This window comes from Primulina eburnea, chromosome 12 (genome assembly GCF_022965805.1).
Source record: "Primulina eburnea isolate SZY01 chromosome 12, ASM2296580v1, whole genome shotgun sequence".
NCBI classification, from domain to species: domain Eukaryota; kingdom Viridiplantae; phylum Streptophyta; class Magnoliopsida; order Lamiales; family Gesneriaceae; genus Primulina; species Primulina eburnea.
In genome coordinates, this window is record NC_133112.1 from 36046375 (window position 1) to 36063635 (window position 17261).

Sequence of the window (17261 nt, forward strand, 5' to 3'; positions counted from 1 at the left end):
GAATTGAGCGACTGAAAACAGAATTAGGAGACTGAACCCATAATGTTTGGGCGACCGAACAATTAAGAATGAAATATATGAAAAATTATATTTACAATATGTACATTGTAATAAAAACCGGTAAATCGATAAAAAAATTTGAGATGACATTAGAACTTACACCTGATTTAAAATCTTTGACAATGTTGAGAAAAATTGATTTAAAACCGGTAAATCGCTCTAGGTCGCCATTCAGTCGCCCTCAGTCATTTTTGCCTTATCACACTATGTTTAATTTCATAATTTCTTAAACATGAAAACATATCATCATATAGTAAATAGGATATAAAACACGAATTTTCTCACTTTGTTTTTACCATATGACTCAGTCGCCATTCGGTCGCTCCCATTCGCCATTCGGTCGCCCTCAGTCATTTTTGCCTTATTTCACACTATGTTTAATTTCATAATTTCTTATACATGAAAAAATACCATCATATAGTAAATAGGATTGAAAACACGAATTTGCTCACTTTGTTTTTACCATATCACTCAGTCGCCATTCGGTCGCTCTCAGTCGCCATTCGGTCACCCTCAGTCATTTTTGCCTTATTTCACACTATGTTTAATTTCATAATTTCTTAAACATGAAAACATACCATCATATAGTAAATAGGATATAAAACACGAATTTGCTCACTTTGTTTTTACCATATCACTCAGTCGCCATTCGGTCGCTCTCAGTCGCCATTCGGTCGCCCTCAGTCATTTTTGCCTTATTTCACACTATGTTTAATTTCATAATTTCTTAAACATGAAAACATACCATCACATAGTAAATAGGATATAAAACACGAATTTGCTCACTTTGTTTTTACCATATCACCCAGTCGTCATTCGATCGCTCCCAGTCGCCATTCGTCACTTTGTTTTTGCTCATTTTTTGCCTTAAAAGCGGATCATTTAATATAATAATAAAAATAAATATAATTATATAATAAAAAAATTAATAACAAATAAATTAGTCACTCTATATTTTTTAACATTATTAATATTGTATATATTGAAATATAATTGTAATTTTAATTTAAATTTCATCAAATTAATTAAAAATTAGTTAGTATAAAATACAAATTGTTAATCAAATAGTAAGATTAATACACACACACATACATACTCGTCTTCAAAGAGGCATCTTTAGCAGTGAATCAGTGATCTAGAAAGATAAGAGTTCAATTGATTAAACGAGCTTTTAAATTCAAGTATCGATATCATAAGAGAGAACATTTTTCAATGAAATAAAATATTAAAACTCTTATATTATTTTTAAAGCAATTCGAAATTCGATTACTAAAAATTGTAATCTAAACTTTAATTTGGCTCAAGCTAATTAAAACTATATAAGAAAATAATTACATACGCTTTTTTGCACTTAAACTTCGATTTTAGGAGTCTAAAATTGCATGGATTATCCATTGTTATTTAATAATCATATAATTATAACAATATAACGGCCAATCATGCTTGAAAGTCATTAATTGAAATGGAATATGAACAACTTCTTGCTCCTTAGTCTCATTGTTTCCATGAACTATCTAGATGGGCTGAACTAAAACATTGCTCCAAAGATACAAGCTCATATAATAGATTCAAAAATCCGTCTCTCATTGGTTTCAACTTCGAAGTAAATTTTGTGGATACCTTCATGATTCAGTCAGTCGTAATGAAAACTCAAGCGCCAGCAACCAATTCTAAGACAAGAACGAAACAGTTAGAATTTTAGCATGTAAAAAGATAAGAAAGCAATTATTAATCATTAAACAGCTAAAGGTACCTAGTTCAGCAGGGGACACCATGGTTTCCAGGTAGAATTCCGATTGTATTAACACCCGACGAGCGATCTCTTCCGGATATTCAACAACTCTATAAGTGTCATCGTTCAAATTGCAACAAACTACACCCAATTCGCACCCCAGTAGCAGTTGCCCATCTGGAAGCCTGCACATTGAGCTGAAGCCTCGCATATTTGTATTGGCCAATTTGAAAGCAATGTTCCAAGTGTCGTCCTCCCACATCCAGATTTCCCATGTACCCAAGTCTTCATTCAAGCAACACAAAGATAAACAGGTTCCCATTGATCCCAGGTAGACAAATCTGCTATGTTCTCTGGGCTTCTCCAGTCTTCTGTACATCTCTGTCTCTGGATCAAAGGAAACTATGTATAGATTTTCAATCATTTCCACAGTTTCCACACTACTCACTGTCCAATGAAACTTATCGGCCACGAAAACGATATCAAAGTTTTGAGGAACCATTCTTTCCTCAACCAGACCATTCAAATCTCTAAAACTAGCCACTAATCTCCATGAATTAGTGGTTGCCCGGTAGATTAAAGCCAAAAACTCAAAGTCACTCACATTATAAAGCACCATCCCAAAATACTCATTCATATGCTCCCCGAATCCGAACCCACAGCTAGTATTATAACTCCTAATTGGTAAACCTACTAGGTCATTCCAGGACGAGGTTCTTTTAACTCTTGTTGTTGTAGGGTTCCACAAGATTAGACGACCATCATTACAATGGAGACAAAAAATTCCATTTGCATTGCCAACTAACACCCAAGGCTCTTCTGGAAAAGGATCTTCAGTCATAAAACATGAAATATCTCGATCTAGAAATGAGTTCAATGAAAACCTGTGAATCTCCTTGTTTGCTGCTCCTGCTGTTGCTTCCTCAGACGAATCGGAACCCCTATATGAACTCTCAATTGAATCACTCAAATCATATTCATATTCACAGAATATGAGAAGTCCATATTGATTGATGTCTCCTTTGGCAAATAAGAGATGTTTTTGTATGAAATATTGGGAGGTGGTTAAAGAAACGATAATTGATGATTCCATCCTCAATAAACCTATAGTTTTGGCCCGCAATCTAGACATAATATCACTAATAACAACATCAGGAAGTTGGTTTCCTTCGCCTTCTTGGTTATCATCCATTAGAAGCCTGATCGAAATTAGCACTGAAATTTCCAATCAAAAACGAATTTAAGCAGAACTCGATTTTCTTTCAATTAAGAAAAAAAACAAAAATCGAAGCATTAATCCGACATTTTCTCAAAATAAAAATTCGTAGAAAACCAATAAAGTCTCCAAGTAAACTCATTTTCGAAAAGTAAAAAAAAAGAATTTACAGATAACAATACTCAACACTCCATGTTGGTTTGAAGATGAAGAAGACACAGAGTTGCTGACGATGTCAAGAAGAATTGGGGTGAGTTAGGGTTAGAAAATAGAGTATTCATATTTAAATAGTTGTGGTGTTTGTAAAGGTGTCATACCTACCGATATTTTTTACGCTAATGGATTTATGAAATTGGTAACTTTAACGTAAGTATGAGTTGTAATATGTACTGGTAAACAATCTGTAAGAGTACTTGGAATCTTAATGTAATCAAAGAAAATGAAAACTTGTTAATTATTAATGTCGATAGGATTTCAGAAGCTAGTGGTAGTTCTAGTTCTATGTGATGATGTTGTTTCGTACTGTGGGTCGGAGCATCAGAAGTAGGGTTATGCCGAGAAGTTACACGGCCATTGTGCGATAAATAAAATAGTATTTTGTTAGGTTTTTTGTTTTATTTAATTTATGGGTTTAAACATGTTTTTATATGTAGAGCGTAGCATTAGTAGACACGGAGGTATGACTCCTTTTTTTTTTTTGCTTTCAAAGAGATTTGTGAGCTAATTAATATTTGCAGTAGTCAATATTCACCTAGGTCTTTTTCAATTTGGTGCAGCAAACTGTTTTGTTTTTTTACATGGAGAAGTTTGTAATTTAGATGCCCAAGTAAAATGACAAATGACTAAATATTAAACTATGTGCTTTGATATTAGTTGAAGTTATGTCCAGAGCAAAATGCTGCATGAACTCTGTTTTTTTTGTTTGTTTCCTACTCCAGATAGTTGTCTAGCACGCATCTCAAAGTTTAAGATATTCCACAGAAGAACAAGGCAAGGACAGGCGGGAGAAAATATAAAAGAGCAAGATAGCTGAGGTGGAAGCATAACATGCAGGTGGGAAAAAAATTTTGAAAAAGGGGGACATAGGAGAGAGTGTAGGATCTTACCAATGGCGAGAGGGACCGGCCAACCCTTTTTCCCTGGAAATTACCGCGTTTTAACAGAAATTAACATCATTTATTGATAATTCAAATGCTAAAATTTCACGACAACATGCAGACATAAACAATTCATATATAGAATAGAAAAATCCACCTTTTTCCTCTAAAGTTCATTAAATTTTCATTCATCCAACTACTACTATGAAAGTGTTTGGAATCACTAAAAAAAAAAAATTCTTGGCTCTGAGCTTAAAAAATATAATACCTAATATTTATGAGTGCGTGGTGTTTGTGTGTGAAAACTTGTGGGAAGGTTTAGGAGTGTGGTGGCTGAACCCAAAAGTCAAAAACTGCAGAAAAGGAATAAATCAGCATTACTTGTTATTCATTTAATAGGCTGTCTGTCGGTATTCTTTCCCAATTTCTGCTTTCTCGATACACAGCTTTCATTCGCCCATATTTATGAACAAGGTGGCTGTCTTCGTTATGCCACCCTCGATTTATTCCATTTTGATTTTGACTCACATATAATAGATCTCAATAATATGACATTGAATTGAAAATATTGCCAGGAAGCATATCATATATATATATATATATATAACAAACTATGACTTATATCTAATAAGGAAAAATAACTTTAAACCTCAGTATTTATAAAAATCAGACGTAAAAACGTGCAATTGTGACAAATGTATTTGACTTTTAAAAACACAAGGTTGAAAAGACATTTAATTTTTGATAAAAAGTTTTATATTTTCTTTGTTGTTTTACATGGATGATAAATGCAATTTTCCCTATTTATCTATTATCTAGTAAGTGGGATGCTTTTTTTTCAAAATTAGATTTTTTAAAAAAATCACTCTTGTCAAACCTTAAAAATCATAATCCTTGAAACACCCAAAAAAAAAAATTATTAGTAGGTCTCTTGTGAGACGGTCTCACGAATCTTTATCTGTGAGACGGGTCAACTCTACCGATATTCACAATAAAAAGTAATAAGTAATACTCTTAGCATAAAAAATAATATTTTTTCGTGGATGACCCAAATAAGATATCTGTCTCACAAAATACGACTCGTGAGACCGTCTGTCCGTCTCACACAAGTTTTTACCAAAAATTATATAGGAAAACTTTTTTTCCAAAAGCACAGCATTATATCTGTGCAAAATAGAAAAAACTATACGCTTTCTTGGTGCAAAACAAACATTAATAAAATATTTTAAACGATTTATTTTCTCGAACAAACCAAAGAAAAATTTTCTAGATCAACATCGATTAGCTTAAATCCCTTTGAAAAGCAGGACAAAATCTCAAAACTTGTTGCCTAAACAAGATATTAACAAATGAAACGCAGGGCACCAGTAACATATCGTAACAAAGCCGAGGAGGAAAAAATAAAATCGAACTAACCTAGGAAAAGCTTTTAGAAGCGAGAGAGAGAACGCCGTGAAGCCAAAAGCGAAGGACCTAGAAGGTAACCAAAATTAGTACGGGCATCCACATCTCCAAAACAAAGGCAAACAAGGACTAAAGCCAAATATGGCTCACTTAATCGAGAACGACAAACGAATCATCCCAAAAAAATTTAAACAAAAACTTTAATTGCCCAAAGATGTGCCAAAGTATTTCCGTTAGTATCATGGTAGAACTAAGGGAGCTCGACTTTGGAAGAGAGAAGTAATTCATTAAATAATAAGTAAAATAGAGAGCACATACACATTTTAAATAATAAAGTAGTTAAACATCCATAAGCAGATGAGGTGCCCAAAAAAAACAACCTAGGAATGAGCACACATGGTATAGCCGTTGCACATAAGCAATACAGGAAAAAAATTCTTGTAAAGATCATAATCGCCAATAATTAAATAAAACAATAACCAAAATAAAATCCCTTCCAAAGAAATGCGACAACTCCGACAACAACGGAACAATCTTTACATATATCCATTAAAAATAATCAAGGAACACAACCGTGACAATTAAGAAACCATGAAAAACTCCAATAGATTGATTGCAACAAAAGCAAAAGCTAACAAATCATTCCCGTTATTTATCTTCACCTTTCGACCCGACAGAAAGGTTACGTGGCATTAATTAAGTGCTGATTTTACTACTCCTACCTTTTTTTTTAATCTATTTCAAGGGTTTGTTAGAGGGCTTTTAATGTCTCTAGCTTAACATTTGTTAGGTTAAGAGGTTGATATCTTTATGTTTAATCAGTGTTCTAAATGGCGGTCGAGGCGGCCGCCTAGGCGGTGCCTAGGCGGTAGGCGGCCCTCGACCGCACCGCCTATACATGAGGCGGCTGTCGAGGCGGTTTGAGGAGTGTCGAGGCGGGTCGAGGCGGCGAGTAGGCGGGTCGAGGCGGCGAGCAGGCGGGCGAGGCAGTAGTCAACAATTTTAAAAAGCTAGTCGACAATTTTAAAACCTAGTCAACAATTTTTAAAACTTAGTCAACAATTTTAAAACCAAGTCAAAGTCAATTAATTTTAAATTTTAAAACCTTAACACATCACTTTCTTTATTTTATTTTATGTTTTCACTTCACCTCTCAACTCTCAACTCTCAAATGTCAACAACCATAGTTCACACACAATCTGCCACTGCCGCCGCCACCTCCGCCCGCCGCCGCCGCCGCCGGAAGTCAGAATATTTAGATTTTAGGTTAGGCATTGCATATTTATTATTTATCATACTTTTTTTATAAGATTTTAGATTTTGTGATTTCAAAAATCAATTTTTTTACTATCATTAATTTATTATTTTATTCTTGATTTATTGTTGAAGATTAATGGCGGAAAAAGATAAACAACCGGAGTTGGAATTTAAGCGAAAGTCTTTATTAATATGACGATAAATCTTTATTAATTGCGTATTATTTAGATGATATTATATTTTGTGCTTAAACATTATTTAATTGCACATTTTACATAAAATTGATTATATTGCATGATTATCTATAAAAAATTACTTAAAAAATTTCAACCGCCTAGGCACCGCCTGGGCACCGCCGAGGCGGCCGAGGCGGTAGGCGGTCACCGACTGCCCCGCCACCGCCTCCCGCCATTTACAACCTTGTGTTTAATATTTCATAATCTCAAATAGTTGATTTTTTTATCTCAAAAAAGGAGAAGTTATACCTTTTTTTGGTGCAAGACGTACATTTATAAAATATTTTAAACAATTTATTTTGGCACATGGAACAAAGCCTAATTTTCTAGATTAAAAGCAAATAGGCCACAAAAATTTCAAAAGAACGACAAAGAATTTGGATCCCTCGTATCCAGCGCAAGTTAGGTCATTTTAGAATTCGAAGTCAGCATTAAAGAATCGGCCAAAAACCCAAAACATCACCATAAACACAATGGTAAAAATCGAACCTAACAACTCAACACTGGCCGATCTCAAGACGTAAGAAAGCCTAACATAAACAACAGAAGAGCAAACCGAGAGCAGGGCAAAAACCCGATGGCTTCAACCTAATGAAAAGAAAAACAAAAGGTCAGGATTAAGGCAGAAGACAAGAACCCAAAACAGCACCATAAACACAATGGTAAAAAACAAACCTAAAAACTCAACGCTGGCCGATGTGGAGACATAAGGAAGCCCAACATAAATGAGAGTAGAGCAAACCGTAAGCAGGGAAAAAACCGGATGACTTCTGCCTAATGAAAAGAACAAACAGAACATAGGGCACCAATAACAAATCGAAAGCAAAAAAACTGGGGAAAAAACAAGAGGAACGAACTAACCTAGGAAACTCTTTCCGAGCCCAGGAAGCGAGAACACCGAAACTACAAAAGCGAAGAGCCTAGAAGGAAACCGAAATCAATAAGCTCATCCACACCCTCAACACACGAGCACATAAGCGTTAAAATCAGATGCACATACTTAATCGAAGACAACAAACGAATTATTCCAAAAAAATTCGGCCGAGAGTTTTAATTGCCTAAATGGTAGTATGCCAAAGTATTTGCTTTCGTAACTCAGTTAATTGAAAAAAGACAAGCGAATAACCTCAACAAAGGCACGAAAAACACAACGTCAAATTAATCTTAACCATCCAACACCTTCCAAAACGCCAAATACAACCGGAGAAAAAACATCGACACAAGTCACACAGCAGAACCAAACGGAACCATGGGGAAAATTCACCTGACCGACGCTCTCAGAGGCGAAGGGGACCGGACCAAGCGCAAAATCAGCGAGAGAAAAGAACGGCACAGATAGGGGTGAAGAAGAATGGAGAGGAGGAAAGCAAACAGTGTAGTCGAGCAATTCCTCTCTTAGGGTTAGATTTTACGTTTCGAGATATTTGGGTATATAGCCTCCATTCAAAATTCAATTAAAAATTTGACCTCCCAAAATTTTTATTTTGAAAAATAACCTCCTTTTATTTCAAAGAGCTTAATTAATTCCCTTAATAACAATCCTGTTTTAAGGGCCACTTTAAAATCTAACCCTAAGTAAATTTTAATTTTAAATATTAGTCTTTTAGAATTCAAAATTTGATAAATAACACTCACTTAAAAAAATAATTAACTAATTAAAAAACAAAATACAATACAAAACAAAAAAGAGGCAAAAGGAAACGGGGCCACTTTAAAATCTAACCCTAAGTAAATTTTAATTTTAAATATTAGCCTTTTAGAATTCAAAATTTGATAAATAACACTCACTTAAAAAAATAATTAATTAATTAAAAAACAAAATACAATACAAAACAAAAAAGAGGCAAAAGGAAATGGGTTCTTGTTCTCTTCATTCTTATCATCATTCTCACAATGATTCTTCTTTTCTTCATCCTTCACTAATTGGTCTTGTCTTCGGTTTTTTTCTTCCTCTACATTAAGCAAGAGAATATTGTAGTCATTTGTTTTCCTAAAAAAAAGTTTCAATTTTTCTCAACATTGTCAACGATTTTAAATCAAGTGTAAGTTCTAATGTCATCTCAATTTTTTTTATCGATTTACCGGTTTTTATTACAATGTACATATTGTAAATATAATTTTTCATATATTTCATTCTTAATTGTTCGGTCGCCCAAACTTTATGGGTTCAGTCTCCTAATTCTGTTTTCAGTCGCTCAATTCTGTTTTCAGTCGTCCACTTTGATATGTTATGTCATCCGATTATATGTTAAATCATTTAATTTTTATGACATCTTTATTGCTTATTTTGTACTTTTACTAAAAAATATTGTTTTTTGAAAGTGGATGGTTGGATGTATTTTTTTTTTAATGTAATTGAACATTAATGATTTAGTATGAATGAATCGAAGATATTTTGTACTATTCAATGTATAAAAGGTGATCAAATTAATATTTTATGGATTATTTACTATATTATAATATATAACCGTGTGAGTATAAAATATAAAAGTGGCGTAAAATAATTCAAAGAGCGACTGAGAGCGACTGAGTGATATATGATTCTTATAATAGAAAATACCAGCAACTTCACGTTTGAGGTCTATTTACTATATGTAATGCCCAAGAATTTAAATTACCGTAATCTGAAATGATTTGGGCATGATTACCGTAATTTGGAATTAATCTGGAAATGATTTATTAATTAATTACGGTAAATATAGACGGAACGGATCGGACCAAAACACATGAGAAAGGTGTAAATTGTGTGTGCAAGGAAATGAGTCGGTGCACATGCGCGAGGGAATGGAGCGCACATGCGCGAGCAGGGCAGAAGCCTGCGCGCACATGCGCGACTTCACAGCGCGCACATGCGCGCGAGCTCCAGAAGGTTGGGCGCATATGCGCCGATTGGATGCGCGCATATGCGCGAGCACTCCAGTAGCCTCGGAGACAGAACAGGGCATTGCGCGCACATGCGCGACGTAAGCCGCGCACCTGCGCGAGCTAGACAGAAAGTGTGGCGCATCTGCGCGGAAGTATGGGCGCATATGCGCGCAGCATGCAGCTTGAAATTGAGCCACTTGGCTTAGTGCATGTACGTGTATATATATATATATATACATACAAACGCTAATCTTCAGAAAAGAAAGAGAGAATCGAGAGGTTCTTTGCGAAAATTCTTCGAAGCATTTGAATCGTAATTTATGAGCGATCCGTCCGTCAGATTTTGAATCCGACTTCAGTACCGAGTTCCTATCAACGTAGACTACAACTGGACGTAAGTTTTGCTACGTTTAGACATGTTTTGAATTTATGATATTGTCTAAATTGAATAGGAGTTAGATATGATGTTCTTGACACAGTAGACATCATATATCTGAAGTCAGATTGAAGAACGGACTGTGTATGGAATTGTTATGAATTTTCAGAGTTTATTCGATTGTAATATACTGAATTGATATCAGAATCATGGTATTATTGATTTTGTGATACTGGGATTGATATCTGAATTGTACTGTATCACTAGATATGTTGATATTAGTCAGATTGGGATCAGATGAGTTGTTGAATTGTTGTACAGATATTGTATTGCCGGGATTGCGGGATTGTACAGAATTGATATAGAATTTAGTATTGATATTGATTATGAGTTTCGATATTATATCTGTGATGTTGGGATTGACGGGGTTACTGAGATTGTATTATTATACCGTCGAAACATCAGCGAATTGATATTGATCAGACTCAGTATTGATTGTGATTATATCGTGATATTGTCGATATGAATTGGATTGGGTTTTGATTTGATATTGATCAGATTATGTTGATTTGAGTATTGATCAGAATAGGCTTTGAATTGAGCTGTATATTAACACAGTCTATTCGATATTGTGAATTCAGATTGATATGGACAGAAGTGAATTTGAGACTTCGTCTTCGTCAGATCATGAAGACAAAGGTATAAGTCAATGTGGTATTGGGAGATGGACCTGAGTCGGTTTAGACTTGGGTTTCCCTAAATCACATACTTTAGTTTATTGCATGGATATTTGCATTACATTGATTAATGTATTTGTTCTCTTGAAATTAGATGACAGGTATTAGACTAGTTATCTTGTGACAGAAGTGCCGGATAGTGGTGGTATCGCCACGGCACATTGCACGATGTCTCAAGATAGGATATTAGCAATAGAGCTACAGTCCTTGACGGTTAGGTCAGGACACTGGATGTTTGGTTATATCGAGTAATGGAATCTATTACGGAATTCGATATAGGAACACCATATTTGGTTATATCGAGTAAAGGGTATTGGAATTCTTCTATTACGAAATTCGATATAGGAATACCAGGGCACTGGTTCTATCGAGTAATAGAGATTATGGTTCCATCCTTTACGGAATTCGATATAGGAATACCACATCTGGGAACCGGGATCCCTAGACTAGGATTGAGTCTAGTCTGAATTATGTGTCGACAGTTTGATTTGATATTAGTTATGTTTCAGATTTTGATACATATATCTGTTACCTGATTACATGTTTTGTAATTGTTTATATGTTTGCATGTTTCGTTGATTTATACTGGGAGTTATTCTCACCGGTTCATCCGGCTGTTGTCTTGTTTGTATGTGTACATGACAACAGGTGGGTCAGGATCAAGGTCAGGAAAAGAGGGAGGCTACACTAGATAGCGTGGAGATCTGGATTTCATCAGCAACTTAAGATTCAGCACTGATATGTAGTTGAACCTAGTTGGGTTATTGTAGGTCATACAATAATTATATGTTATGTTTAATATGTAATTTGAACCTAATTACATTATGTTTCCGCTGTGTATTTAAAAAAAAAAAAATTTAGACCCTGTTTATTATAATTGATTGAATTATTCCTAAAGACGATTAAGGAATGGATTAGCTTCCGGGTCCCCACACTATATTTTAGTATAGTATAATGGAATGATATTGTAAAAAATAAAAATAATGTCATAATACAAAGAGTGACTGAGTGATATACGAGTGATCTAATAGAACCATTTGATGTACTAGAAAATATTGTTTTTACCTTATTTCATACTATTTTTACATTTTATAATCTCTCATCCATAAAAATATATCATAATATATTAAGTAGCATATAAAACATGAACTTGGTCACTATTTTTTCATATATAACTCATTTGTCATTCGGTCGCTCCCAGTCGCCCTTAGTCATTTTTGCCTTATTTCACAATATGTTTAATTTCGTAATTTCTTATACATGATAATATAGTAAATAAGATATAAAACAAGAATTTGCTCACTTTGTTTTTACCATATCACTCAATCGTCATTCGGTCGACCTCAATCGCTTTTTAGCTTATTTGACACTATTTTTCATTTTATAATCTCTTATCTATAAAAATATGTTATAATATATTAAGTAGGATATAAACATAAACTTGCTCACTATCTTTTACTATATAACTCAGTCGCCATTAGTGTCCCTCAGTCGTTTTTGTCTTATTTCACACTATGTTTAATTTCATAATTTCTTATCCATGAAAACGTACCATAATATAGTAAATGTGATATAAAACACGAATTTGTTCACTTTGTTTTTACCATATCACTCAATCATCATTCGATCGCCCTCAATCGCTTTTTAGCTTATTTCACACTATTTTTCATCTTATAATCTCTCATCCATAAAAATATATCATAATATATTAAGTAGCATATAAAACATGAACTTGTTCACTATTTTTTACTATATAACTCAGTCGCTATTCAGTCGCCCTCAGTTATTTTTGCCTTATTTCATATTATGTTTAATTTCATAATTTCTTATACATGAAAAAATATCATAATATAGTAAATAGGATATAAAACACAAATTTGCTCACTTTGTTTTTACCATATCACTCGATCGTCATTCGGTCGCCCTCAATCGCTTTTTAGCTTATTTCACATTATTTTTCATTTTATAATCTCTTATCCATAAAAATATATTATAATATATTAAGTAGGATATAAAACATGAACTTGCTCAATATTTTTTACTATATAACTCAGTCGTTATTCGGTCGTTCTCAGTCGCCATTCGGTCGCCCTCAGTCATTTTTGCCTTATTTCACACTATGTTTAATTTCGTAATTTCTTATCCATGAAAACGTACCGTAATATAGTAAATGTGATATAAAATACGAATTTGCTCACTTTATTTTTACCATATCACTAAATCGTCATTCGGTCGCCTTCAATCGCTTTTTAGCTTATTTCACGCTATTTTTCATCTTATAATCTCTTATCCATAAAAATTAAAAATATATCATAATATATTAAGTAGCATATAAAATATGAACTTACTCACTATTTTTTACTATATAACTCAATTTTCATTCGGTCGCTCCCAGTCGCCATTCGGTCGCCTCAGTCATTTTTGCCTTATTACACACTATGTTTAATTTCGTAATTTCTTATCAGTGAAAACGTATCATAATATAGTAAATAAGATTTAAAACACGAATTTGTTCACTTTGTTTTTACCATATCACTTTAAAGAAGAAGAACAAATGAGCAGCCCAAAAGAAAAAGAAGAAAATGTAGTTTAGGTTCAAAGAAAAAAAAGATTTAAAAAAATATTAAAATAAGGGTAAAATAGACATTTTAGAAATGAGCGTTAGTTTTTTAATTATGTCGTTGTTGAGTGTTATCTACCTAAATTCCCCTTTACTTACTTGTTGAGCGTTAGTGAACAAATTCGTGTTTTATATCATATTTACTATATTATGGTACGTTTTCATGGATAAGAAATTATGAAATTAAACATAGTGTGAAATAAGACAAAAACGACTGAGGGACACTAATGGCGACTGAGTTATATAGTAAAAGATAGTGAGCAAGTTCATGTTTTATATCCTACTTAATATATTATGACATATTTTTATAGATAAAAGATTATAAAATGAAAAATAGTGTGAAATAAGCTAAAAAGCGATTGAGGTCGACCGAATGACGATTGAGTGATATGGTAAAAACAAAGTGAGCAAATTCGTGTTTTATATCTTATTTACTAATTAAACATATTGTGAAATAAGGCAAAAATGACTAAGGGCGACTGAATGGCGACTGGGAGCGACCGAATGACAAATGAGTTATATATGAAAAAATAGTGACCAAGTTCATGTTTTATATGCTACTTAATATATTATGATATATTTTTATGGATAAGAGATTATAAAATGAAAAATAGTATGAAATAAGGTAAAAACAATATTTTCTAGTACATCAAATTGTTCTATTAGATCACTCGTATATCACTCAGTCACTCTTTGTATTATGACATTATTTTTATTTTTTACAATATCATTCCATTATACTATACTAAAATATATTAAATAGACCTCAAACGTGAAGTTGCTGGTATTTTCTATTATAAGAATCATATATCACTCAGTCGCTCTTTGAATTATTTTACGCCACTTTATATTTTATACTCACACGGTTATATATTATAATATAGTAAATAATCCACAAAATATTAATTTGATCACCTTTTATACATTGAATAGTACAAAATATCTTCGATTCATTCATACTAAATCATTAATGTTCAATTACATTAAAAAAAAATACATCCAACCATCCACTTTCAAAAAACAATATTTTTTAGTAAAAGTACAAAATAAGCAATAAAGATGTCATAAAAATTAAATGATTTAACATATAATCGGATGACATAACATATCAAAGTGGACGACTGAAAACAGAATTGAGCGACTGAAAACAGAATTAGGAGACTGAACCCATAATGTTTGGGCGACCGAACAATTAAGAATGAAATATATGAAAAATTATATTTACAATATGTACATTGTAATAAAAACCGGTAAATCGATAAAAAAATTTGAGATGACATTAGAACTTACACCTGATTTAAAATCTTTGACAATGTTGAGAAAAATTGATTTAAAACCGGTAAATCGCTCTAGGTCGCCATTCAGTTGCCCTCAGTCATTTTTGCCTTATCACACTATGTTTAATTTCATAATTTCTTAAACATGAAAACATATCATCATATAGTAAATAGGATATAAAACACGAATTTTCTCACTTTGTTTTTACCATATGACTCAGTCGCCATTCGGTCGCTCCCAATTGCCATTCGGTCGCCCTCAGTCATTTTTGCCTTATTTCACACTATGTTTAATTTCATAATTTCTTATACATGAAAACATACCATCATATAGTAAATAGGATTGAAAACACGAATTTGCTCACTTTGTTTTTACCATATCACTCAGTCGCCATTCGGTCGCTCTCAGTCGCCATTCGGTCGCCCTCAGTCATTTTTGCCTTATTTCACACTATGTTTAATTTCATAATTTCTTAAACATGAAAACATACCATCATATAGTAAATAGGATATAAAACACGAATTTGCTCACTTTGTTTTTACCATATCACTCAGTCGCCATTCGGTCGCTCTCAGTCGCCATTCGGTCGCCCTCAGTCATTTTTGCCTTATTTCACACTATGTTTAATTTCATAATTTCTTAAACATGAAAACATACCATCACATAGTAAATAGGATATAAAACACGAATTTGCTCACTTTGTTTTTACCATATCACTCAGTCGTCATTCGATCGCTCCCAGTCGCCATTCGGTCGCCCTCATTCGATCGCTCCCAGTCGCCAACTAGGTAGAGCATGCATCCTAAATAAATCCTCATAATCAATCTTACATTTTCATAGATACTTAAAATCCTCAAATTGTACATTTATAATCCTAAAGATTATCGTAGTCTTCGAATCGTTATTGCTTATATGAAATCCTCAAAAATTTACTCGACTAGCAACCAAGAACCATAAATAATTTCTTAGAAATTCTTCAAGTCCCAAAAACATTAATAATTTTCAAGAATAACTCATGACCCATAAGGAGGACATCAATACTACTGGTCTAAAAATTAATACAGTCAAATCATTTTCAACTTCTCTTAAAGCCCAAAATTCGAATTCTTAGACACGTCCAATTCCAAACGTAATCAATATGCATAATTCCATAATTCCTTTAAATTTAAATAAATACTGAATAATCAAAATCTGAACTTAAATATTTCATGGAAGCATGCTGTTAAAATAATTCATGCTTTAAATAAAATGCTGAAAAGTAAAACTTACAGACCGAAGACGTGACTTCGTGAGCTTCTCGTGGTCAGTAGTAGTGTAACCCTTTACAAGAACATAGGCTCTGATACCAACTGTGAGGGCCCGAAAATACTTGCTTGAAAATTTGCGGAAAATTAAAAATTTTCTTTTAAAATAACTGAAATTGCCTCGTTCATAAATCAACTGATAAATCCAAGTCAAAGTTTAAAATATCGCAGCGGAAGAAAAATAAAGTTGCCAAAAATCACAATTTAAAATTATCCAACGACTGATAAAAAATATTGTTTGAGAAATAAAATAGCAACTGCTGCACTGAGGTCCTCGGGTGCCACTACTGCCGACCCAAGCTGGCTCACTGGTCCCCGCCCTCGGCCCTAGCCTCATCAACACCTACAACAATCAAGTCTAGTGAGCCTAAAGACTCTGCATGCATATATCGCAGGTAACGAGTAAAAATCTGAATTAAAATATGCACGGGATAAAATTTCATGTCATGAGGCATGCTGAAAATAATATGTAATCATGCTGAAAATAAACTGATCTGAGCAATTATAATACGTGCATAACTGAACTGATAATCACAGTAAAAATATTTGCTCCTTGGAGCCTGTACTGAAATAACTGATAAAATTTTCTGTTGAGATTATGTTTTATGCCTGTGGCCACTGCACTAAGCTGAACTGATCGGTAACTGACTACCGGGGAGCCTGGAACTGAGCTGGCGGTCACTGAAGACCCGATGGTACCAACCTGAACTGAACGGTCACTGGTGACCTGATGGTACCAACCTGAACTGAGCGGTCACTGGCGACCGTAAAAATAATGCTCCCACATAGTGAATGAACCACAAGCCATATCGCATAAATCTCAAAAATAATCATTTTCTATTTAATGCACGTAATATAATTAAATCGCATACTGAAATATCTTGTATTAAAATCATGTTCTTGCGATATTTAAAAATACCTATATGGCTTGATTGAGGTTTAGAAAAAGTATATACATGCCTTGGTTTGTTTTGACAGAAAACAAACGAAATAACGACGCGGCGCGGCAGAGACGGAGTGCTCTTCACTTTCTCACTTAATTCCTTTAAATTAAGCATGCACCATAATTATTATAATAG

General features: G+C 33.5%; 1 protein-coding gene across 2 annotated transcripts; it reads right to left on the reverse strand.

The window, feature by feature from the left end:
* Window positions 1–1500: 1500 nt before the first annotated feature.
* Window positions 1501–8399, reverse strand: LOC140808254 (F-box/kelch-repeat protein At3g06240-like). Of its 2 annotated transcripts, none has more exons than XM_073165328.1 (8): window positions 8267–8399; window positions 7864–7922; window positions 7678–7772; window positions 7492–7590; window positions 5522–5578; window positions 4115–4147; window positions 1814–3007; window positions 1501–1730 (listed from the first exon to the last, which is right to left on the reverse strand). In XM_073165328.1, the coding sequence occupies exons 7-8, from the start codon at window positions 2982–2984 to the stop codon at window positions 1711–1713; spliced, it is 1191 nt and encodes a 396-aa protein (XP_073021429.1). In that variant the 5' UTR covers window positions 2985–3007; window positions 4115–4147; window positions 5522–5578; window positions 7492–7590; window positions 7678–7772; window positions 7864–7922; window positions 8267–8399; the 3' UTR covers window positions 1501–1710. The 2 variants fall into 2 exon arrangements, with proteins under 2 accessions (XP_073021429.1, XP_073021428.1); XM_073165327.1 differs by having other exon boundaries at window positions 7678–7776.
* Window positions 8400–17261: the final 8862 nt, after the last annotated feature.

What these genes read in the sequence shown, in the direction of transcription:
- LOC140808254 (XM_073165328.1), bottom strand. Translation starts at nt 2,984, where the DNA reads ATGGATGATAACCAAGAAGGCGAAGGAAACCAACTTCCTGATGTTGTT. An exon ending in GGTGTCCCCTGCTGAACTAG is followed by an intron (nt 1,731 to 1,813) that starts GTACCTTTAGCT and finishes TTCTTGTCTTAG; the next exon opens with AATTGGTTGCTGGCGCTTGA.